Raw genomic sequence first — 24669 nt, 5'->3', positions numbered from 1 at the left:
CATGCACGCTGGCGTGCCTGTCCGTGGTGTGTTTCTTCTTATTGCTGAGGGGACCCCATCGTACGGAATGCACGCACTTTCGCGCCAAGCCCACGGTTTGCTCAGCCCCTTTGTGTTGATGGGCGTCCGGGTTATGAGCGAGGCTGCTGGCCGTTTCTGACACATTTTAATTTCTCTTGGGTGAACAGCCAGGTAAAGAATGGCTAGGCTACAGGGTAAATCCATGTATGATCAACTCGAGGAGAAACATCGTCCTGCCAAATGCCGGAGCCGTTTCCTCTCACCAACATCTGGCGATGCAGATCTTTGATGTTTTTAGTTATTCTAGTGGGTTAGCGATGGTGCCCTCCTCACCTGACTGATCAACTCCTGCCCGTCCTGCAGGAACGTTCAGATGCCGTCTTTTCTTGGTGGTTTCACTCCGTGGTCCCTGCAGGACTGGTGTGGCCTTGGCGTGGACTTTGAATTACCTGGTGAGCAATCCCTTTCCCTTGCAGAACCTCAGGCTCCCCGAAGGCGGGTTGGGGGGGGGTTTATAGGTCTCTGTCCCTTGTGCCTAGCAATGTGCCTGACCCATAGCAACCCCCCACCAAAAAAAAAAAAAGCCAGATGAGGAGTAGAGATGGCATCCGAAGCTGGTTTCTGTTTTGAAACCTTGGCATTTCTGATTCTTTTAAAATGTGAATTTCAAGAGACATTGAGGGTAAGCTGCATAAAAGTGTTATGAATACATTGGCTGATGCTGTCCAGTACCGTCGCCCTGTCCTCACATTTCTTACCAGGAAACACTTGGCAGCGGCACGAAAATGTGCTGCTTCAATCCTGCAAGGCTGGAAGGAGAAAGTGACACTTGGGTAGCACCAGCTGACACACAAAATGCTGCCTAGACTGGGTCTCCTGTATGAGCATTTTCATGAAACTGGCCACATAATGACATGTCCGCCTGGGCATGCGCAGTGGGGAGGTGGTCGCGTTGGCTGCAGGGTAGTGGCTGCTTCTGCTTCATCCTCATGGCGACCACTAGCGGCCCTGAGGTCACCTGCGGCCAGTGGGTGTCCTCTGTACCTGGAGCATTGTATTTGCATCGCCCCTACTGGACTCCAGGATCCCGCTCAACTATTAATCCAACAAGATCCTGGAAAGAGGAATCTTTGCCCAGTGCCTGAGTCAGGGCCCCACACACAGTTTCAGCCCAATAATTGATTCCACAGTGTCAGTTACCCACGGTCAACTGTGGTCTGAAAATATTAAATGGAAAATTCCAAAAATAAACAATTCATAAGTTTGAATTGCAGGCTGTTCTGAGGAGCCTGGTGAAATCCTGTTGGTGGTGGGAGGCCCCTTTTCACTGTTAGTGATAACTGCCCCCCCCCGCCCATTTGTCTTACACGCGTCGCCACCGAGCAGCCTGTGCCACTTACTTCTTAATTATGTCTGGTGTCTATTTCTGGCCCCTCTTACTTGGAAGGCAACTCCACAAGGGGGACTTTTTGTCTGGTTTTGCCCACTGATGTGTCCCCAGGATCTGGAACATTGTAAAGAGCTCCACAGAGATCTGGTGAGTGAAGGAAGGGTTTTTAAGTAAAACAGCTTCCTTTTTATTATTCTCAAAGTCGGGTAAAATGATAATGGCGATCATGTCTTGTGTGTTCTAAGTGTGCACGTTTTACAGACGGGGAAACTGGGCGTGGCCTCATTAAGACCCTGCCCCAGGTCACCCAGGTCACGCAGCTGGGATGGGACCTCTGGAGCCCACCCTGTGGGGCCCCTCAGTGGGGACCTGAGCCATGCAGCCAGCCACTCCGCTGGGATTACGTCAGCCCAAAGCAAAGAAACCTGCACAGCCTCAGAAAGGAAAAATAGACAGCTTCCTGTGGGGCATTTTGAAATAGTGACCATATTTTGTGGACCCCCCCCACCCCTACCCCATGAAGGGAACTTCACTTCTTCGACACCCTGAAGGGAACGGGCTGGCCCGGTTAGGAACTCCTAGTGGAAAGGGAGCATCGATGGGCCCTGGAAACAGAGATGGATACGCAGGTGCGTTCTCATTCAGAGAAGAGCAAGGAAGTGACGTACAGAACACGTGACAGTCACGATCAGCTGGCGCCAGCTGGGAGGGGCAACGGCTGGGGTTTTGACGGCATCCCACACAGGATTTTAGTTCCTGAGGACCCACAGGCTGGGAAGACAGCCACGCAAAGGCCGTGCCTCTGGGGGGCAGAGAGGGTCTCACTTAAACCTCAGAATAACCTAGTGTCACAGCACAAAAAAGAAAAAAATCAGAGAGGGTTATGATTTTCCTAAGACCACACAGCTAGGAGGCGGGCCATTCTCTTCACATCTGTGTGTGTGTTTGTGCATGTGTGTGAATTCACATACACACATGTACAAGTACACATGTACACACACAAGTGGGAGCATACTTATTTTTGCACTTAATGATATAAGAGGGAGATTGTGCCCATATGTGTAATTTCATCTCATTCTTTTAAATAGCTCCTTAGGTTTCAGTGTGTGGACTGGGTGACACTGGATGAGGAGGCCTCATCTCTGGGCTTTGTGGGGGGGCCAGGCGTTAGGTGGATGCTGAAAGGGGTCTCCGGGAGAGGCAGATGAGGCTCCCCTCACTGGGGGTCCCCGTGAGGCTGCGTGGCCCCTCTCCTATCACAGATGCCCCTGGAGGCCTTCCGAGGGGCTTGTGTGGGTTCGTGTCTGGCTTCTGCCACTCTTCACCTCTGGGGCAGCGAGCCCCATTTTCTGGCCCTCAGTGTGCCCGCAAGGGTGTTGCCTGAGACGCAGGGAGGCACGGGCCTCTCACTGCAGACCTGGCCGGCCGGCTGCGTGGGATTCTCGCTTTGGGGCCCCCTGGGGTTCTCCAGACGTCCCTGACATCAGAAGGCCAACAATGCCGCTGGTGGGCGATGATTCCCACAGAAACACCTTTGGGATGCCTCAGAAATAAGTTTTTTGTTAAAATATTTGCGTCTGGATGAAATCCACCCCTGTAATGTAGTGGTTTGCTTAATGACTGTGGAATATTGTCAAATCTGAGGGGAACAGCGAGTTTTAAGAGCGCAGAGCCCCAGATTAACAGCTTGGACTTTTCGCCCCTGCTGGCTGCTAACTCAAGCCATTAAGGGGAAGGGTTTGGCAGACCCCACGGTACTTGTACAGGCAAAGCCGTGGGAACGGTCAAATCGCCTTAAAACAGGCCCCTGGCGAATCACTCGCTTCAGGAAACCAGGTTGTTTAATTAGAAGGTTCGCATGGGCCTCTGAGGCGCCTGAATAAAGTGACAACGGTTCCACTTCGTGACAAAGCCAACCCTTGGCAGATTACTCGTGAATGTCACAGAAATTGGCAATAACCACGTCAAATTTCAGTTTCTTGGGCAGTAAAGCCTTGTCACCAGCCTCAAAACCACTGCCCAAGGTGTTGTTTCCTTGGTTCTGGGGGCTGGGGGGTGGGGCAGAGGGGGTCACACGCCTCAGTCTGAACCAGGGAGGCAGAGCCTTGGCAGAATCACCCAGAACCACGGGGTGGAGGCCGGGGGCCAAGGCCACCTCCCCGTCCTGCCAGCTCCGTGCACACCGTGCTCCAGGTCAAGTGCTCGGTGTGTCTTTCCTGCTGGTGGACCGATGATGGAAAGAACCCTCCCAGTCAGGGTCAGGATGAGGCCCGTGGAGGAGGGGCACTCACAGGCACCCCGAATATTCTGGCTGGGGGCAGGGTCCCCACCAGGTTGGGGCCATTTAAAAACAGTGCATGACTTTTGGGGACACACAATATTTTTATCAGTTCATGATTGTCACAGACAGTGTTTTTGCCCTGGAAGTGCCTCATTTGTGGAGAAGCGTGTGAGGCTTACATCCGTGACACGCTGACCTGGGCCTCCCCCGGTTGGCAAGCGTCTTCTGTAATGTGGGGCGTCTGTCTGTTCTCGCTGCAAACCAGGCTGTGCTGATTTCCCCTGAGCCCTGGAGACAGGACAGAGGACACGGCTGCTGCTCCGGGGGCCGAGGGCCCTCCTGGGGCTTGGCTGCTGGCAGGTGCTGGGGGGAGAGGGCGGGGGGAGAGGCTCAGGGTCCAGGAGGGATGAGGGGGGGACGGCGGGACGAGGGGTTCCTCTAGCTGCAAGAGGCGGGCTCTCCGGTTGCACGTAGGTGAACGGTCTCAGGCAAGTTAAGCACCAGGAACGGGTAGCTCGCTGCATTGACAGGAAGCTGGGAGAGTGGCCGAAAGGAAGGCTGCCCTGGACACCAGGTGACCACAGGGGAACCTGAAGGCACCTCCAGCTCCTCCTCCTGCTGGGTCCACTACCTCCTCGGCCGGGCCCCTGGGTGGTCGTCTGGTCCTCACCGTCCCGTGGGTTGGGTGTCTGTGAAGGACAGGACAGACCCCCATTCCTTTCAGAGGAAACCTGAACTCGTGGCGATGCAGGTGCCACCAGCCCCGGCGGCCCCCCTGGAACTGCCGCAGACGCCACTTTAGACCGTTTGGGGGCTGGGCTTGGCGCAGGCTCCGTCGGGAAGGCTGGTGGCTGCCCCAGTCCAGCACAGAGTCCCAGAAGCCACAGCTCGGGCCCCTCTGCTCTCCACTCTCGGGGTGCAGTTGGGGTTCTCACCTAAGTCCTTTTTTCTCCTTTGTGTGTGGGGGTGTATCTGTCATCCAACAAGAAGACTGCTTTTCTCTGTGATCAATGGTTGCATTTCAGGTTCTCCCATTAATTTTTCAATATTAATAGCAACAATAACAGTAATGAAGGTGAGGCTTTGCGTCACACTGGCCAAGGTGACGCGTGCATTTTCTCTGTATTAACACCATGGACAATGAGGTGGGGAATTTGTCTCCTGAGCTCAGGGCCATTCTCGTGGCGGGGCCACCGGACGCAGGCTGAGCCGTGTAAGCAGCACCCACCTTCTCCCGGGCGACCTGCCCACAGGTCTGAGGAGACCGCGGCAACAGCAGGCAGCCTCCGGAAGGTGGGCGCGCTGGCTGCTCTGGGCTCGTCTGCAGCCCCACTGCCAGGCCTGGACCCCAGGTCTGCCCCTTGCCGGCTGTGCACCCGGGCAGACAGCTTCACCTCTCCACCGTGTCTCCTCACATACAAAGCAGGACCCTGGCTCACCTGCCTCACAGCATCCTGAGACTCACAAGTGCCAAGGGCATGGACACTGGCACTCGGCGTGGGCTCAGTGAATGTCAACCGCCTCCCCACGCAGCTTCAGTTTCCGAAATCCTGGAGAGGCTGGGAACGTGCAGACTCAGGCTTCATGTGTTGGGGGGACAAGGGCAGGGAAAGGGAAAAGCAGAAATGTTCTTACCTTTGGCCCCTCCGGAAGTTACTGCTTTCAGAGGAAAAGGGCAAAGGATCCCTTGTCCTCGCTGCGGGCACCCCGCTGCCTTGTCCCGCATGTCCTGTGTCCTCTGTGGCTGCACACGGAGTTACTTGGGGAGCCTTAGTCTGGGTGTGGCCTGGACACCCAGACTCATAAACACCCTGTGATTCTAAAACACTCCACGGTTGAGAACCACCTTCTGCGGCTGGCGGGACCCTCCTGGTGGACCTGGCACTCCAGCCTCACCCGTCTCTGTCCCACATGCCCTGTCACGCCCCTTCACTGAGTGGAGGGGAGGGAAGGGGAGGCAGTGTCTCTCAGGCCAGCATTCCCGCCACCAAGGCTGAGAGCTGTGAGTAGCAGTACCCCTTTGGGCACCCATGAAGTCCGTGGGGGGCATGGCCCGGGGAGGTGGGCGGTGCTGAGGACGGCTGCTGCCCACTCTGGCTCCATGCCGCCTGCCTCAGGCCACCGGGCTGTGTGGCCAGGGCTCCCCTGGGCGTGTAAGTCCTCTGACGTCGACCCTGAGGTCCGTGCATACCTGCATTTCACCAGGAGCTGCGTCTGGACAGCACTGGCTCAGGTTTAGCGCTTAATCCCTAGGATCCACGAGTGGTTTCATCAGGACTTGACGAAGAAAACCACAAAGCACATAAGGAACAAATGACGTTTTTATTAAAAATTGTACCCATAGCACCTCTCGGTCTTCCTACACATTGGGTTTTGTTTTCGTTTGTGTGTTTGCTTTTTAAATGAGTTCTGCTTTTTGCATAATTCCAGAAAACGATGTCGGGAAACTTCAGGATTGACCCAGGCTCTCGGTCAGCCAGAAGGTGACGTTGAGAGGACACCAGGTGTGCCTCCGCAGTTCACGGATGCCGACAGTGTTCCGCCTGTCGGACTGGCTCCATGTGACAGGGAGGCTGACTCAGAGGCACAGCTGGACACGCAGACCGAGGGTAGCCACACTGGGTGCCGAGAGCTCAGGAAACTGAAAAGCGTGCTGAGAACAGTGTCAAACGCAGTGCGTGGTCCGGGTGTGATCCAGTCTGAGTGCAGCCCGGCCTCCCGCGTGTGGGGCTCCCGGGTGGAGGGCCAACCCCTCACTCCCCTTCACGGTGTCCCCCTCCACATTTAATCGAGTGCTCCCTAAAAGCATAGCACGAGAAGCTGAGGAGAAGGCTGGGCTGCGGCCAGGCCCAGGAAGGACCGATCTGTTCGGAGGGAGGACACCCAGGAGGCCACGTTGATGTGCTTAATGCCCGAGGAGCACATGGACGGCCCACGGGCCACCCCACCGACCGCCTGTGTGGAAACCTGTGCCCGGTGCCCCATGGAGAGGACGACCCCTGCAGAGCCCACTGCCACGCAGGCAGAGGACGTGGCCCCCAGCTGCGCCCCTGCATCGTCCTCACCCCGCAAGGGCAGCTCATCTGGCAGCGACGTCTTTGCCAACCCCCTGGAGGTTCCCGTGTGGGGACTCAGCTCCTACTCAGACCATGAGGCACCTGACTGACATCGCCACAGGAGAAGGGGACACTTCCTCTGGCCTGGGTTAGAGGAATGGTGCTGCCCTGCTTTCAGAGCTTAGAGTAAAATGCAATATCCATTTTCCTAGTGTGTGGTTTTTTCTTTCCTCCCTAAAGACTAGAGGTTGGGAGCGGACGCTTCCCAGGCCCATGTTTCTCTGGGAGGCTGAGCTCTGCTCCTGTGGTGCAGGTGTCCTCATGGCCCAAGCCCCCAGGGATGGGTGGAACGCAGGCGCCTACAGTCCAGCAGCTGTCACAGCGCCAGCGCAGCCTCGGACAGACAAGGCCATACATACAAAAAAGTTTACTAAAAGCAGAGAAAATACAGGAACCATAACGAGCCTGAAAAAAGTGTCATGTTGTTGTCGTCACAAAACCCAAAAGCAAAAAACACACCTTAAATCGAGTCGTCCTCATCCTAAAACGTTTCAACATGTTCCCCACTATTTAAAGCGAAGTCTGTATGGCTTAGACAGCAAAGTGCACGGGGGCGGCGTGAGTCGCATCCTCTGCTTGGCGTGTCTCTCAGGGAAGTCAGGGCGCAGGCTCGAGGGTTCCTGTCCCCTTAGCCATCTCTGTGCCCCGAGGCGGGGCCTGTCCACGGAACTGGGGATTGATTCTCAGTGGCTTTGGGCAGAGCGTCTAGGATTTTTGGTTTAGAATATTTCCCCCTCCACTCAGAAAAAGAAGAAGGGAGGGAAGGAAGAAAGGTAAAGAGGCAGAGGGGGGACAGCGAGAGAAGCTTTCCACACTTTCTACGCTGGGAAAAGGGGCTTTTCATCGAACATGAAACGCCCCGTGGTCTCCTGGGGCCACACCCAGCAACTCTGAGAGCAGAGGTTAGAAGCCCCCACCCGCACCCCATGGAGGAGCAGATGACTGCCCAGCAGTGGCCCCAGGCTGCACGGGCACCGGCCAGCCGCCAGACCCAGCCCTTCCCCACCCTCACAGCACCCTCGATCCCTGGGCCTTGGGGGTGCCGACAGAGTGGCCGTGCATCTTGCATGTGCCACGCTCCTGCGGGCAAGGTGGGGACGTGGGCCCTCCTGGACCCCGGGGCACAGAGCCTGGCACCTGTGACACACACAGCAGCACCCCTGTGACATCTGGACCCAGCTCTGGGCTGGGGGTGGGCTGCCTGCCCCTCAGCCACCTCATCACCTGTTGCGAAAATAATGTGATGGGCTGGATGTACAGCTGTGGTTTGGACTCTCTAACGTCCAGTTCATGCTATTTTCATTAGCTAAAAACCGAAAACAAAACTGTAACAAAGTAAAAAACATATTTCCAGAAAGTCTGTTCAGGCTAGAAGCTGGCCTGGGATCGGGTCGGGGAAGGGACAGCGGCTGCTCGGGTGGTTGGTAAGCAGCGGGCAGTGGCGGGTGCAGGGGTCCCGACGGAGGCCGTGCTCCGAGCAAGGCTGTGCCCGCCTGCACGGCAGGGACTGGGTGACGAGGTAGTTGGGGGCCTCGTTTTCCCAGAGCCCATTTGCTTTATGTGGAGACACTCTCGCTTTTCATCTTTCCCAAGTACAAAGCTAAACAATTAATAAAAAGGCACCTGGAGACAGCAGAGACTCATTCATTTCATGTGACATATTTTAAAAAAAGATAAAAAGATTTAAAAAATACTCTGGTTAACAATGCACACCTCTTACAGAACAAGCAATTCGGAAACGCCGTCGTCCTCTGCGTCAGCGGGCTGGCTGTGTGCTGTGTGTGGACGGGAGGAGCTAGTTTGCTAAGTGAGGGCTGTCTTGGGGCTTCCGTGGGGGGGTCTCCTGCTCCCGCGCTACCGGGTTTGAAGAAAGGAAGGAAGAAGCAAGCCCCGAATATTTCACCCCCGGGATGACACGCAGTGCAGCCTCCGAGCCATCGGGGTCAGAGGACAGCACGACAGCCTCCTGCCGGCTGCGGGGAGGGAACCTTGACGCTGGCTCCTCGCTGGACACTGCTGAGCGAGGGCGCAGCCGGCTCGGGAAGCCCTCGGCCGGGGCCAGACATTCCCTCTTGCAGCCCCGGGGGGCGCTGCGGGCTCGCGCTGGCACAGGCGAGCGCTGGTCCCGGGGCCCGGGAGGTAGAGCAGAGGCCGGGCGGCTGGAGGCAGGTGGGGGTCTCGCTGGCCCCCGCCCCCCCTTCCCCTCCAGCCTCCTCGTGGCGCGAGGATGGAGAAGCCCAGCCCGGGGGGCCGGATCGGAGGTCCGGGGTGCCACGCCATTGCACCAGTGAAATACACCTTCTCGTAAAAAGAAAAGAAAAACAAAGAAACCTGCTTCCTGCAGCGATGTTACAAAAAGCCATTAAAAAAACCTTCCTAATTGAAACCTAGTGTCCACAAGTAGGTGAGACCATCGCCTATCAGCATCCTTTTCAAACAGAAACTCGAGCTCGGTTACCGGAGTTGATTGTCTGGACAGAAGCGGGCTCCCGAGGGCCCGTGGCCGGCGCCCCGGAGGCGCGTCACACGAAGGAGGAGAAGCCGGTGAGCGCAGTCCGGGCGCCGGGGCCGGCGGGCACGAACACGGCGCTCTGCGTGGTCACCACCGTGTGCAGCTGCGGGCCCTCGCCGCCCGCCACCGCCTCGTACCTGTGCGGGGCCCGGCGCTTCCACGAGTTGTAGTAGGTGGGGTCGCTCAGGTAGTGGTTGACGAAGGAGTGCTGCGGCGGCACGTCCTCGGCCTCGGAGTCGGTGCCCTGAGGGGGACGGAGGGGTGAGCGCACGCAGGTGGCACTGGGCACCGGGGAGGGGAGGCCATGGGGAGGGCAGCCCCGGACCCAAGGGGCCCATCCTGAGCAGGCATGGAGGTGACGAGGGGTGTGTCCTCTACGGGACAGGAATTTCCACGCGACTCACGTCCATGCAGGCCACGACGGGAGGTCACTGGGAAATGGGGCCCTAAAAGAGCCGTGATGTCCACCTTTCTGTCTTCCCCTCCCTCCTGGGCACTGACGGGCCCCACCCGCACGACAGGGCGCAGACAGCTGGAGGAGGGACCGGGCAGCGCCCTGTGTGCAAAGACCAGTCCCTCAGGGGTTTCCTCCCCTTTCTTCTTATGCGATAAACCTGCAGTTTCCATTAAGAACATTTAGTGCACACAGTTTCTAGTCATTTTTTGTAAAGCAAAACTCTACTTCATGTATTTTATGGTTTGGGTGACGCAGAAGCCACTGGAAGGCCTGCTAAAGGTGATGGGGGCTCAAGTGTTTCCCAAGAGGGCGGGGGAACCTCTGTCCGGGACCCTCATCCTTGGGCCCTGCCACCTGGCCGCCAGGATGCTGGGAGGACCCACACTGTGCAGCCCCCAGACCCTGGAAACACAGTGGGCGCCTCGCCGCCCCAGGGGACCTGGCAGATAGTCCAAGAATGGAACGGGTCTATAGACACGGCGGTGGCCGGCCAGCCGGGAGGCTCAAGGATGGGGCGGGACATGGCGGCTCCGTCCGTCCCTCCCAGTCCAGCTGCCCGGCCGGCAGGATGGGCCTCCTCTCTGGGCTCCAGTGCCAGGGCTGGGCCGCCACACCTGCTCTTTTCTCCCTTCCCAGGGGGTGTCAGGAGGCCTGGGTGGCTTATAAAGGAGTGAGAGACCCCCAGATGCTCCCCAGAATCACCAGGGAAGTGTCATAAGAGCTGGGGTTCCTGGGTGTGGCTTCTGCTCTCCGGAGGGACCCGGGAATGTGCAGGCTGGGGCGGGGACAGGAGGAGGGGAAGGTGCCTGCTTGCCATCAGGTTACGTGGGGTCCATATAGAGAACAGAGAGTCCCTGGCGCTGTGAGCGACGTGAGCGACATGCCTGCCCCCACTCGCCCTCAGCTGATGGTCAGAGAGTGACCGGCCCCCACCCCCACCCACGCAGGAAGCTCTGATCCGTGCACTGACACTGTCCCTCCGAGGGCCAGCATTTCGTCCTGCAACCCAGGGCCTCCTGGGATTCCTCCCACACAGCCTGAACATCTGGCTCGACCGGACTATTTACCTGTAAGTAACGTTAAGTCACAGATTTGGGGGCTTTTCAGTATATTAAATGTAAACTGGTTGTATCATGGCACCTCTAACAGTTGGCAGCGGCACACGCCTGGCCGTCCTGCGCGTCACTGAGTCAGAACTCATATAGGTGCAGGGCTGCGCAGTGTCCCGTCCCGTCACTCCCCAAGATGCAGAGAACACCCACTCCCCCGTAACTGGGTGACGATGAGGACAACACTACTGTTTAGCGACGGCGGCTTTTCAGCGGCCACGACTACACAGCAGGTCACAATGTTTAGAGCTGCACAGTGACCCTGTGAGGTGTGTGTTGATTGTCACTATTTTATGGATGAAGAAAGAGGGTGAGAGGGACCCGCCAGCTGCCTAGGTCTCGCGGGCGGTGGGAGCCCATGCCTGAGCCCTGCACCCCCAGGGTCCTGCCGCCTCAGCAGGCGAGGGGCTGGACCCCAGCTCCAAGCGCCTGCTTCCATTGGCTGAACGGGTCAACAACTCCCAACCCGTAATCCCCAAGCCCACGATGCTCTGAAATCAAAAGCTGCCTTTCGAGCTCATTTGGTGGCAAAGCCTGACCTGCGTTGAGCTCACTTGGCAGCTGACCCTGAACTGATGGGAGCCTGTTTTGTGTGAACATTCTTGGGGTTTGCTGCAGAAATACTGGGTTCCATCACAGATGGCTGTCCAACCCGCTGGAGATGTTCCGTAATACACGATCCAGTCCCAGGCCCAGAAATGTGAATTCTTCAGTGTACAGCCTTCAGGGCATCAGATGAGGTCGGCCCCTGTCTTTGCGGCTGTAGGTTTTACTCTTGATCTGTTTCCCAGAGGCCTGGAGGGATCTCACAAGGCTCTGTGTGAAGCTGCACAGGAAGAAAAGGGGGTGATGCCACCCAGAAAAGCTGGAGGGGCTGCTCTCAGTCCCCGAGCTGGTCTGTCAGTTCTTCAGACACCGATTTGGGTTCTAAATTTCCTGACGCTTATGGGGAGGAGCACATGCTGAGACATACTGACCACACCCTTTTCTCCGAAGTTCACAGAACACCAGGATCGGGCGACAGGAATTCGCTGCCAGGCTCCACAACGGGGTCAGGTTCGTGGCGCTCTGAGGGCCGCGCACAAGATCCAAGCCCCTTGCCCTCCTCAGGCCACGTCCTCCGGGGCTCTGGGCCCTCCTGTCGCCCTCCCAACCGCAAAGCACGCTCATGAGGAAAATGTCACGAGTAACAATTGGTTCAGTCTGCTCATTTCGTGTTTGAAAGCACCAAGACCCACAGAAGCAAGAGAACTTCTCAGGGTCACGCTGGCTAGGGACAGAGTGGGGCCAGAGCCAGCACTGGTATCATAGCCAAAAGGAGCAGAGACAAGCCTTTCAGTACCTCTGGGGACACCTTCGACCACAGTTTTATAAAATGTTAGCGAAACACTTTACGTGGGTGGGTCTTATACCAAGTCTCCCTGAGTGGCGAACAAATCATCAAACGCACAGCCAGTCCGTGCCAGCCGTCCCGTTTCGGTAAACCCGTCCAGCACCCAGGTGGGGAGCCTTCGGGCACTTCCTCCCCCTCTCTGCCCTCGCCTGTCCCTGCCTGCAGCTGTCCATTCTGGAGAGAAGCCGGGTTCCTGGTGGCCGGGTGGGACCGAGGGGGGGGGTCTCTAGAGACCTCTGAGTCCTCCAGGAGCCAGTGTTTCTAAGAGCATGTCTAGCTCTGCTGAGAATCCACGCATAGGAAGGTCTCACCCATACGTGTGTTATGTGACTAATAAGATTGTTACATCTGAGGCTGCTTAGTAACAATGCATCACATGCATTTTCTCAACTAAAGATCTAACAGTCCCATAGCATGGACAGAGGGGTCTGTGACAGACGTGGGTACTGAGGAGAGGTCCTGGCAAGAGCCACAGTCAGGAGTAGTTCAGGAAGTGATCCCTCTCTACCTTTCCCATGGGCTGAACGGCCTGTCCCTCAAAAAACAGTGGCTAGTGGGTGGGCGTGTGACATCCGCGGGGCCAATCGGAACGTGCCTGGGGCTTGACTCGCTATGCCTGGAAGACCAGAGTTCTTTATGTGGGGACAAAGCTGGTGGCTGTGAGCCTTGAGTGGCCAGGGCCCATGGATCCAGCCACGTGGTTCCAAAAGCCACCCTGGGAGAAGTGAACCACTGTACAGAAAGAGGGAGCTACCAGGTCCATGTGACACGAAGCCGGCCTCCTGGGTCCTGCTCAGACCCTGTCGCTAGCTCCACGAGCAAGTGCTGCATTAAAAGGCCACTGTTCCTCCTGCTGCCTGCTCTGTTTATTGTTTACATGACATTATTATTTTTAATGGGGATCTATTTCAGTGAGTTAGAATTATTGACAAAAAAGAAATGCCGCAGGATTTTTAAAAAAGTTTCCCGTGTGATATGAAGTAGAGATGTGTGTTGGTTTCCCAGGAAACCAGAGAAGGCCAGCGTGTGATTGGATGTGGGGCAGACTGGCTGTGGGAGTTTCTAAAGGCACACAGATGCCTGGCGAGCAGCTAATAGAGATAATCTCAACACTTGTGGTATTACACTGGCAGGATGAAAGACTCGAATATTATTAGGGAATTAATTAGGTACGAGGGGCTGGTCTAAGTTGGTTGGAGCAGGAGAGATTTTGAGAACTGTTTCTGTGGGTTTCAAAAACAGTTTTTGAAATGCAATTTGAACAGCAGTCCTGATATAATTCATAAGCCGTCGGGTGATAAAACAGTGACAAACCCTCTTATTTCTAGCTGGAGACACAGAAAGAGCTGCAGCCTGTGTCACGTGATGCTGATGGCCTAATTTAGAGCAGCTCTGATCAGGCAGGTTCTTGTGCACCTGTGAACTGATTCTCAGAATTTTCGCTTTAGCAGTATTTTTGAAAACGGTTTAAAAAGATGGAGAAAGGATGGCATCACTATTTTCTTAGTAAAATATCAGCTTCACGGAAGGGCTCTGACTCCCCCCAGCTCCGGGGTTGGGGGGGCAGGAGACCCCTCATTCCTGCGTCAGCCCCCTCATTCCCGCATCCACACTGGGTCCCACCGTTGATCGCGCCTGGGCTCGGAACGTACTTGACCTGAAAACTCTCCCTGTATAATGTATTTAAACCTAGAAGCTGCTGTCAGAGGGGAGGGTAAACCTCTTAGCTCTAAACCCAGATCTAAGTCACTATGGGCCGTCCCGTTTGAAACCAGTGGTTCAGCTCCTGGGGCTTTCTGCAGCCGGCCGCCCCCAGCTCTGCTCTCCCTGGACCTTTGTTATCTGTAACTGGACTCCATTTCTGTAAACTGGGGGTGAAGGGACCAGGCCAGAAATCAATGCTACGTTAGGAAAGCAAATGTCAGGACCCAACCAAGGTCCCCTCTGAATATCAGCACCATCAACTATGAGTTCAAAGGAAACTTCCAAAACGGCTGTGTGAGGAGCTCAGCGGGTCCTCGCCCCAGCGGAATAATGGTTTAACTGGGGACAATTTTTTTATATACAACCATTTAAAGTCTCTGGAAACGGCTGCAATCGCATACAGCAAATGGAGAAATATTTTTTTCCAGAAAATCAAAATTTCACTAAGAAGAACAAGAGCTTGAGGCACTTGACCCATGACCTGCCGCCCTGCCCCCCACTCAGTGTGACCAAAGCAGCACCCTGAGGAGATGTGGCCAGGAGACAGGGCTTCCGCCCCTCCCAGCTCCTTCTCTAGGAATCTGGTTTGACCTGGGGGAGGAAGCCGCCAGCATCTTTCATACAAGTGCCGCCCTCAGCTCCGTGTTGCAGAGCTCTAATCCACGCAGGTTGGACCAAGCGAACTGCGCTCCCTGCCCTCACCCAGGCTTCACTCCTAGGCTGGATGGGCTACACCAGGCGTGGCAGGCCGAGGATCCTGGGCCCCAGTTGTCCTCACCCCAGCTCGCTTGTAGGGAAGACACTCCACGCGGAGACAGGCAGGCCCAGAGGACCAGGGACGACCATATCAAACCAGCACCCCACCTGCTCAGCAGGCATGTCACCACGGGAGAAGAGGGCCCTTGTCCCCACCCCAGCTGTGGTGCTGTGACTGAGAGGTCCTGCACAGGGCAGGGACAGTGCCCAGAACGGAGAGCTCCCCAGCTCTGCCGAAGGGGCTTTTGGAGCCGAGCAAGCCCTTGTTATTGGAAACAGTGTAGACCGTCAGGGAAACGTAAGAGAAAGCTGGTAGTTCCGTGACTGTGATAAAAGAAGCAGTCAGCCAGTCACAAGTTTAACAGGGAGAACCAGGGAGAGCTCTCTGGGGTCAGAGCAAAATTTAAAGGTTGGCAACGTCCTGCCACAGCCACAGGACTGGACTTGGGCTGGACTAACTAGGGAGTAATTTATACCCTGAGGAATTGTCAAAAATAATAAAGCTAGCAAGTAGTGGAGGTTAGCAGCTAGGTGTGATATCAACAGTGGCAGGCCGCCCAGCATCTTAATGGGGACGTGAGAAAAAGGGACAGAGAGTCGGCGAAGACTGTGGTCATCCCTGGTGATCAGGAGACCGCGTGCGTGTGCCAGGCTGCACCCCTGAGGGGTGACGGCAGAGGGTGTACTGAACTAGTCCAGCCAAGTCACTGGACACGTAAATAAGCAAATAAGCCGACAACAACAATCCTCTGAGCAAGGAGGATAGCAGTATTCAGAGTTGTTATGTTATTTTAAATGATCTGTTTTCAAAACAACAGAAAAATGTGACCCACACACAAGGAAAGAAAGAGGCAGCCTCTGAGGAGGCCCAAATGTTAGCAAAGACTTGAAAGCAGCTATTACAATATGTTCAAAGAACTAAAGGAAACCGTGTTTAAAGAATGAAAGGAAATTATGATGACAATATTCCACCAGGCAGAGAATATCAATAAAGAGACAGGAATGATTTTAAAATAACCAAATGAGAAGTTCTGGGGTTGCAAAATACAATAACTGAAATGAAAAATTCAGTAGAGGGGCTCAGCAGTAGATTGAAGCTGGCAGAAGAGAGAATCAGTGCACTTGTAGATTGATGGAGATTATGCAATCTGAAAAATAAAGAGAAAAAAAGAATAAAAAAAAGAGCACCGGATCAATGTGAGACAGCACCGAGTGCATTAACATATGTGTAAGGAGGGTGCCAGGGTAAGAAGAGAAAGAAAGAAGCAGAAAAAAATATTGGAAGTAATAATGACTTAAAGAACTCCCCAAATTTGATAAAATAACCTATATACCCAACAAGCTCAATAAACTACACTTAAGAGAAATGGAACAAAATCCACAGCTAGACACACTATCATCAACATTTTAAAAGAACAAAGACCACAAGAAGCTCTTGAAACCAACAAAAGAAAGAAAAAAAAAAAGTGGACAAAAGGCCATTCAAAGTGATGAAAGAAAACTGTCAACCAAGAAACTTTTTTTTTTTCCCATCAAGGCCAAGAACCTTATACTCAGCAAAACTACTTTGAAAAATAAAGGCAAATAAAGATATTCTGAGATAAAAATAGGAAAACTCACTGCTAGCAGACCTGCCTTATAAGAAATACTAAAGGAAGATTGTCAGGTTGAAAGCAAGTGACACCAGGCAGTAATTCAAATCCACATGAAGAAACAAAATGTACCAACAAAGGTAATTACATAGGTAATTATAAAAGATAGTATAATTGCATATTTCTTTCTTCACTTGTCTAATTTAAAAAGCAACTGAATAAAACAACAGGTACCTAATTGTATTGTTAGGCCTATAACATATAGAAACGTAACATATTTAACCATAACAGCACAGAGGAGGCAGCAGGAAGGAAATGATGCCCGGTGGTAGCTTGAATCCACGGGGAGCAAGGAAGAGGGTCAGCATCCGAAACAGTCCATCGGAAGGGCAAAATGGAAAACTCCAAATGTATACTTGTTCTCCTTCTCTCCACTTCTTTAAAAGACATACAATTCTGAACAGTGGTAACTATGAAAAGGAATTCTTGAGTTTGTAATGTATAGACATGTTTAATAATAGCACAAAAGGGGAGGACAGAATAGAGCTGTATAGGTATAAAACTCCTACATGTCACTGAAATTTAGTATAAATCTGAAGTAACAAAATGCTGAAAGAAATACAGTAAAAACAAAACCAAGGGGATTAACGTGGTTTGCTAGAAAATGTCCACAAAAAAGAAGACAGTAATGGAAAAATAAAGAAACAGATATGAGACAGAAGGCAAATATCAAATGGCAGATGTAAATTCTAGCTTAGTTGTAATTACATTAAATGTGAAGAGATGAAACAAGTTAGTCAAAAGGTAGAGATGGGCAGAATGAATAAAATAACATGATCCAACTATATACTGTCTACAAGAGACATATTTTAGATTCAAAGATTCAAATAGGTTGAAACTAGAAGGATGGAAATGATACACCATGTAAACAGTAACCAAAAGAGAACTGAGTGGTAACACTAACATCAGACAAAATAGACCTTAAGATAAAAATTGTTACTGGAGACAAAGAGGGACGTGCTATACTGCGAAAAGAGTCAATCCATCAAGACGATATAACAATTAAAATATATATGCACCTAAAAACAGAGCCCAAAACATAAGAAACCGAAGGTGACAGAACTGAAGCGAGAAGTGGATAATTCAACAACAAAAGCTGAAGAGAGAAATACATTAACAGATGGCAGAGGATCAAAAATATAGAAGACTTAACACTATAAATCAACTAGACCTAACAGACACATAGAGAACACGCCGCACAACAACGTCAGAATAACGCATTCTTTTCAAATGGATTTGGAACAGTTTTCCAGCATAGACCATATGCTGGGCCATAAAGCGAGACTTGGTAAATTGAAAAGGATTTAAAATATACAAAGTATGTTCTCTGACCACATGGAATAAAGTTAAAAATCAATAACAGAAGAAAATTTGGAAAATTCACAAGTATGAAGATATTAAAACACACTCCTAAATAACCAATATGTCAAATGGTTTAGTTGTGTGGCATGTGAATTACATCTCAATCCAGCTGTTTAAAAAATGTGGATCAAAGTAAACATTTCCATCCGAGCTGGCGCTTCCAGGAGGATGCAAGTCATCCAGGTCCCTCTGGTGGGACCCCATGCATATTTAGTGCCTGCAAATCTCCCAAATTCATAAGGTTCAGAGTCGAGACCTAGCAAAGAGCTCTGGAAAAAAGATGAGTCTTGTTTCTCTACCTGAGAACCTAGGAGCAGACAGAGAACCCAGGCACGGGAGTCCTTAGGCTGAACTCCACAGGGCCTTAGCGGGTGGCTACCAGAAAGCCCGGCTTTCTCACCTGTTATATAAATCCTTACAGGATTGTGTGTGGATTCCATGTGCCTCTCCCCTCCTCGCCTCCCCTTCTCCCTTCTCGCTTCCCTGCCCCGTCACCCCTCCCGCCCCCTTCCGTCTCTGTGCGTGTGCTTGTATGTAGGTGTACATATATGTGTGCATGAGTGCCCCTGTGCACATGCGTAGCTCCGTGCCAGCGTGTACTTAATAATCCTCCATAACGATTAGCTGAATTTGAATCTCAAAACACCCCACATGTGAGAGGAGAAGCAACCAGCTGCTACCCGGTAACCATTCTGAGAATTTTTTACAAATAAATACTTCAGAATTCAGGAATCCAATTCTGTCTACTCTGGGAATGGCCACCGACCCCCTGGTGGGGGCTGAGGGAGATAGTGGTGGTGATGCGGGGTGTCAGCTAGGCCCTGGAGACACAGGCTGGATGACGGGGAGCCTCGCCCTAGTTGGTGGGGCTGGTGTGAGCACCTCCAAGAGTGTGCCTGGCCCATGTAGGCGCTCGACTAGCGCTCAGCACACACCGAAGTGTGAACAGTTCAACCCGCCTATGAACCAGCGCTGAGACTGTCATCCCGGCGCCAGCACTCTGAGGGCAGCAGGTGGTGAGTCTAACTGCTGACACAGAGCGTCTGCGGGAGCGCAGCCCCTGTCCTGCCTCTGAGGTGTGTTGGGTGCTAACTGCTAGAACAAGGCTGCTGTTTCTTTATCACAAAACGGCGGGTCAGTTTTGCAGGATTTCACATGACAGCCCCTCGATTTCAGACTAATGTACCTCCCGGAACATCCGCAGTGCTGTTCATAGCTTTCACCAGGCCCGGGGCTACGGCCCAGATGGGGACCCCGGCCTTTGTCAACATAAACAGAAGCACCTGCTGTCCCGCCTCCCTGGGAGTTCTTATACAAACCACAATTTACAAGAAGCCATTTTATTGAGCCTCAGGGCTCAATAAGCCTGAATTCAGGTCAAAATGAAGGTGAGACTTTTTTTAGATTAAATATTGATTTAGAGAATAAGTGCCTAGAGGTGGGGTACGCCTACATGTCCAGCAAACGGCTTGGTGACTTTCCCCCCTCCCAAGCTTGGCACGTCTGAAATGCAGCAGCTCAGGTCTGACCCCAGGGAACCACCTCTCTAGCTGCTGTTTCAGCCGGTTTCGGTCGGGGATGTAAGGCCCTGAGACAGCCCGCTGTGGGGAAAGGCACTTCCTGGGTGGGGGTGCCGATCCCCTTCTCGGAGCCCCCACGGGACCTGCTGAGCTCTGTAAGCTGATGCCCAGACACAACGGCGGCCTGAGGTAGCAAGCTCATGGGTCGCAGGCGGGGGTCGTGGTGGAAGCTGGCCCTCCCTCGGGACGAGGCCTCCCGGGCTAGCTGCTCAGTGAGGACAGGCCACGTCTGCCGGGGGAGCTCGCCTGACCCTGTTATGTGACCCAGAGCTGCTGTGACAAAACCCCCCTTTTCAATAGCAGGAGGCTGGCACGAGAAAAAGCAGATGTGGGGGAGCGGGGAGGGGGCCCCACTTTCTGTCAGTCTTGCAGGCTCAGGCCCTCTGCCTCTCCAACTGGGGTCCAGAGGCCACCAAGCTCGGTGGTCACCTCCAGGACACGTTAGGTTTATTTCTGAGAGCAAACGGAACGCGAATGGCCTTCAGATCAGAAGTGACTTTGGGTGTGTTGCCGAGCTATGAGCTGGCCCAGGACCAGTGACTGCCAGGCCTAGGGAGGTCAGCACGTGGGAAACGCACGGCCCGCGGGGCGCACAGTCAACATCTAGCTCATTCTGCAGCCCCCCTCTCGAGGGGGCCGCCTCGGTTTCTCCCTCTTGCCCAGGAGCCCGGGATGTAGGCAGCGACCTGCTGACAAGTGGGAGCAACCCCAAGCTCCCGCTCCGCTCAAGGCTAACGGGCTGAAGGGGCTGTGGGTCTGAGCTCGGCGCTTCTCGTAGCTTCCTCGTCTATACATGGAGCCACGTGTCATTGTGAGACTCCAATGAGGCCACGTATGTGGCCTTGGGAGAGCAGGGGCTCGTGGCGGCTGCGGGACGGCGCAGGCACTGACCTCGGATTCCGTGGCGTCAGCCGACTTGTCCTGGAGGCTCACGCTCTCGGTCAGCACAGCGCCGTTGTACTTGCTGCAGATGTCGTCGTCAGAGTAGTGCAGGCCACCAGGGCTGGGCCGGGGCGGGGACCTGGGCCAGGACAGCGACCTGCTCAGGGCAGCCTGGGCCAAAGGCACCTGCCCCCAGGCGTCCTGACCGGCCCTCCCGCCTTCGTCAGGACTGAGTGAGAGGAAACCCACAGCCTCTGACAGCATTTTGGCACCAATGCCCCAATCGCCAGCCCGCCGCAGGTTAACGTGACACCACGTGAAGCAGGACTTCCTCAAGGCCGGTGCTCAGGTGATGGGAGGCCAGCGTGGGGCTGGGGGGTCTGCCCAGGTCACCTCCCTGCACACCTGCGGCCTGCCATCTGGGCATCTTGAGGGATCTTTCACAGCCGGCCCTTCCCGCCATCCTGGACTTAATGCTGCCCTGTTGGGGTTGGGTGGGGACCCGTGGGCGAGGGGACATTTGTGGCTGGCACCCAGTACCCAGGGCAGATGCGGCACGTGGGGTTGTAGCTGCTGTGTCCCCTACCTGGTACCGTTCTTCTTCGAGAAGGTGTTCTTGACGTTGAGGTGGCGGCTGTTAAGCTCCAAGCCGGCAAAGCCTCCGTTGTCCAGGGTCACGGACTCCTCCATGTTGGAGATGTTTTTACCTAAAATTCGGCCAGGAAAACAAGCACAGACGTCTTAGTAGAGTGCCCGCCACAGAAGGGCGAAACCCAGGGCCGGCGGACAGTGGGAGTCGAGCTGGGCAGAAAAGCTGTGTTAATGATATGTTAATGCCAACGCTGGAGCAAAATGACAATATTAGCATTTCCGTGTTTATTCGGACTGACACCAAAATACCAGTATTCTTCTCAGTCTTTGATTAAAAGCACTCCGATGCATACTTTTTTTCTAAATTGGGGAAATTAAATATTTAATAAATTTCAAAACAACTCCTCATACTCATATAACTGAACAGTAAATAGAAAGTAAATGAATGAGGGGTGACAGCCAAAGGGCACAGGGTTTCTTTCTGGAAAATGTTCTCAAACTGAGTGTGGGGATGATGACATAACGTCCACGCACTGAAGGCCACTTTTTAAAAAGCTGACAAATGCCTATGAAATTACATGCTAAGATGTATCTGCAGAGCAAATGAAGAGCAGTAACGTTGTAAGAAGCCAAAGGACGTAGCGCTTCCGATGGGTTCCCTCATCCTCGGCGTGACAGCCAGGTCCTCCGGCTGTCCCTCTGCTTCCGCTGGTCTGCCCCTGCCCCCGCATATCCCTCACCCCCTTCCTGCAGCTCAAATGTCAGGAGATGGGAGGGAGCTTTCCGGACCCCCAGAAGACGAGCCTCCCCGTCTCTCCTGCTCACCCAGAGCCTTCGCCCTGTGTGGTACCGCGTGGGGCTCGCCCCCTGCTGCATTGTTCGCGCATTCACATTTGCTTGCTTCTCACCATCGGCCTTCTGTCCCCTCACTGGACTGTAAGCTCTGTGAGCTAAACTAAAGTCCCAAGAGCTCCCTGACTTTATCTGTTTGGCTCCCGCGGTGGTGGCCTCCAGGACAGTGCCTGAGCACATGTCAGGGTTCCACGCTGCTTGCTCAGTTCACCCCCATTTCTAAGCCCCAAGGGTCCCCTCTGCAGAGTCCTCGCAGCCCTTGACACGCCTTAATGCTCTATTTGTGTGCAACCAAAAAAGCCAATGAGCAGAGCAGCAAATGGAAGATGAAGTGGCTGGCGAGGGGGGATCTGGGTGGATGGGAGGTGAGCGTGTGAAAACCATGATCAGAAAGGAGTCCGACAGGCCAGGCGTGGGGAGGCGAGCAGGAGGGTGCAGATGAGGCCGTGGCGGCAACGCCTCAGGTGCAGATGTGCCCTGGGCAGGAAGGCAGGCGTTCTGGGAGACAAGTATTTTTTCCTAGGCTTCAATGACGATGGTAAATTAATACTCCGGGTGAGGCTGAGGGTCAGGAAAGCGGGCGGGTTTTCCATGCGCAGACGTAGGGCTCTTGTAATAGCACGAAGTCGGTGAAATGACATGCCATTCATACACCATAAGTCCCACAGGAATAAAATCTGATTTAGGAACACTTGTTAGAAGTGAATTTACACAGAAAAAAATAAATCCTTTCTTGGAGGGATGAATTGCTTTAAGTTGCAAAAGCAAATGGCCAGGCGCTTTGGGTGCATGGTTTCATTAGCCCTTTTGGGACAATGACGGTGGTGCTGGTGGCTGGGGTGGGGTCTGCTAGGCCCCCTTCTTGGCCCAGAGGGCTAGTGTGGCAGCTCCAGCACAGGCTACCTCCTCAGGTGACCTCCTCCTAAGAGGAAAGGCAGCCGAGCTGATGAGAAGGGGCGGGAGCCGGCCTCAGCCAGGGCCTGTCCCTGCTGAGGGTCCCAGAGGACTGACTGCCCACACTCCCGGTGGCCCCAGCGGCCCGGCTCCAGCGGTGCAGGCTAAGAGCAGGCCATGCTCCAGAGCTCGCTGTATTCTGGTTATATGAAGAAGTCATCTACTGGCAATTACGAGAATGTTTTTAAAAGTTGAGGATAATGACATGCATAAAGCGTACTGATCTTGGGCGCCCGGGGTTACCGGCATAACTGCCCTTGTCATGGAGGGGGAGTGTTTCCCGCACCCGGAAGGCTCCCTCAGGTACCTGCTCTGTTTGTGCTTCTCCCCCGAGAAGCAACGCTGTCCTGCCTGCCGATCAGAAACACCCGCCCTGACCTTCCTATACACGGAGTCCTTCCGTGGAGCTCCTCTGTGGCCGGCCAGCCACGCCCATGTCCTTTTGGCCCTTTCTCTAATGACGGTGATTCATCCAGCAACAAACACTCACTGGGCGCCAGGTGTGGGGCTTGTGCTGGGACCCGGGGTGGCCGGGCCCTCAGAGGGCTCCGAGCCAGACGTGGGGCACCAGGCGAGGCGCAAACTCCCAGCGAGCCGGGCTGCGTCCTCCGTTCCTGCGACTCCATGAGCCACACCTAACTCTCTGCCAAGTGCTGGCCCGCTGTTCTCACGCTACCGAGCAGGACGTCACTTTACCCCTTTAATGCTCTACACTTTCTAATCATATTTGAAAGCGCTAGTGCATCTGAGTAATGTTGCAGGTGAGGAAATTGAGGCTCAGGGGCCCGAGGGCCCAAACGACGCACCCACTACACGTGGCTAATGTGAGGGCAGAGCCAGGCGTGTCGGGAGCCCCCGTTTGTCTATGCCTGGCTGCCTCCAGAGACACGCCTGTTGCACCTGTTTTGTCACCTACAGGAAGCAAAATGAACAAGTGGATGTGGGCACGGCAGGTCTGGGAGAGGGGACACACTAAGTGTGGGAGCTCGGGTGCCCGGGGCACGCTCAGAAGTGGGGGAACGAGGCAGGCGGCCCACCTGTGCCGCAGTTCTTGTATTTCTTGCTCTGCCCGTGCAGGACCAGGGTAAACGCCACCAGCAGGAGGACGATCAGGCTGGAGAGCGCCACCACCAGCAGGAACCACCACTCCTCGTAGAACGGGGTGTCCACTTGAGCTGAGGGCAGACACAAACGCACAGAGACAGTTGGCAGAAAGCGCCCATGGACCGGGCCGGGGTAAGGATATGGGGGGGCCCGAGTCACAGGGAAGGTGACTGCGGCTGGGTGGCCTCAGAAGGAATCAGGTGGCAGCAGTTTTCCACCTTTTCTGTGGGAACCAGGCTCAGGGCTCCTCTGGCCCCCATGAGGCCCGCTACTCCGGAGGCCTGTCTATCCCAGAGTTTCCTGACCTTGTCCATCGAAACTACCTGCACGCTTGTTTCTCTTAACTTCATCTGCTTACAAATGCTGTCCGGGTTAAAGGGAGGAAGGGACAGAAGTGTCTGATGTCCCCCTCTCTCCAAGTGCCAGGCCTCCCTCTGAGTGTCCCCCTCCCCCCATCACCACGGCCACCTGCCCGAGGCCCTGTTACCTCCTGGTGGCCAACACAGCCACTTTCCCATTCAAATCAATTCTTCACATTGCCACCAGAGAGCTTTCTCAGCAGGAAATGAGAAAAGCCTTCAGGGCCCCACACTAACTATGGGGGGCCGCCTCAGCCCAGGAGGCCCCCCGATCTGACTCCTGCTCGCGCCCACCTGGATCCCGCCCACACCTGCATGGAAACCTCTGGTTGCCGCACCCGCTGGGTGCGTCTGCTGGCTCTGGCGTCCTCAGGCCCCTACAAGCGGGCTGTGATTTATTTATTTTGTGCCTCAGCGGAACTGAGAGGAACAACTGGCCCCATTCTTAGATGTGCTTTTTGATAAATGAAAAGGTTTCATTTAAAAATTGCTTTAAAGAAGGATATGCTTCTTCTCATGTTTTATTCTGTTTACTAAGAGCAGAAAAATGGAAATTGTTTCCTGCAAGGTGCCAGATGGCCCTGGGGCCCCACG

At 54.2% G+C, this 24669-nt stretch overlaps 1 protein-coding gene across 1 annotated transcript in view; it reads right to left on the bottom strand.

The window, feature by feature from the left end:
* Positions 1-8451: 8451 nt before the first annotated feature.
* The window catches only part of SDK1 (sidekick cell adhesion molecule 1), a 688889-nt gene continuing 672671 nt past the window's right edge, over positions 8452-24669 (bottom strand). The window contains exons 41-44 of the mRNA XM_019637402.1: positions 23650-23787; positions 20802-20922; positions 20225-20354; positions 8452-9564 (exon numbers count right to left, since the gene is read on the bottom strand). Of these exons, the coding sequence (XP_019492947.1) occupies positions 9331-9564; positions 20225-20354; positions 20802-20922; positions 23650-23787 (623 nt within the window). The 3' untranslated portion in view covers positions 8452-9330. The remainder of the gene's footprint in view (positions 9565-20224; positions 20355-20801; positions 20923-23649; positions 23788-24669) is intronic.

The sequence above is a fragment of the Hipposideros armiger genome, unplaced genomic scaffold, assembly GCF_001890085.2.
Source record: "Hipposideros armiger isolate ML-2016 unplaced genomic scaffold, ASM189008v1 scaffold_33, whole genome shotgun sequence".
Lineage (NCBI taxonomy): Eukaryota > Metazoa > Chordata > Mammalia > Chiroptera > Hipposideridae > Hipposideros > Hipposideros armiger.
This window is presented reverse-complemented; position numbering and strand designations above follow the sequence as displayed.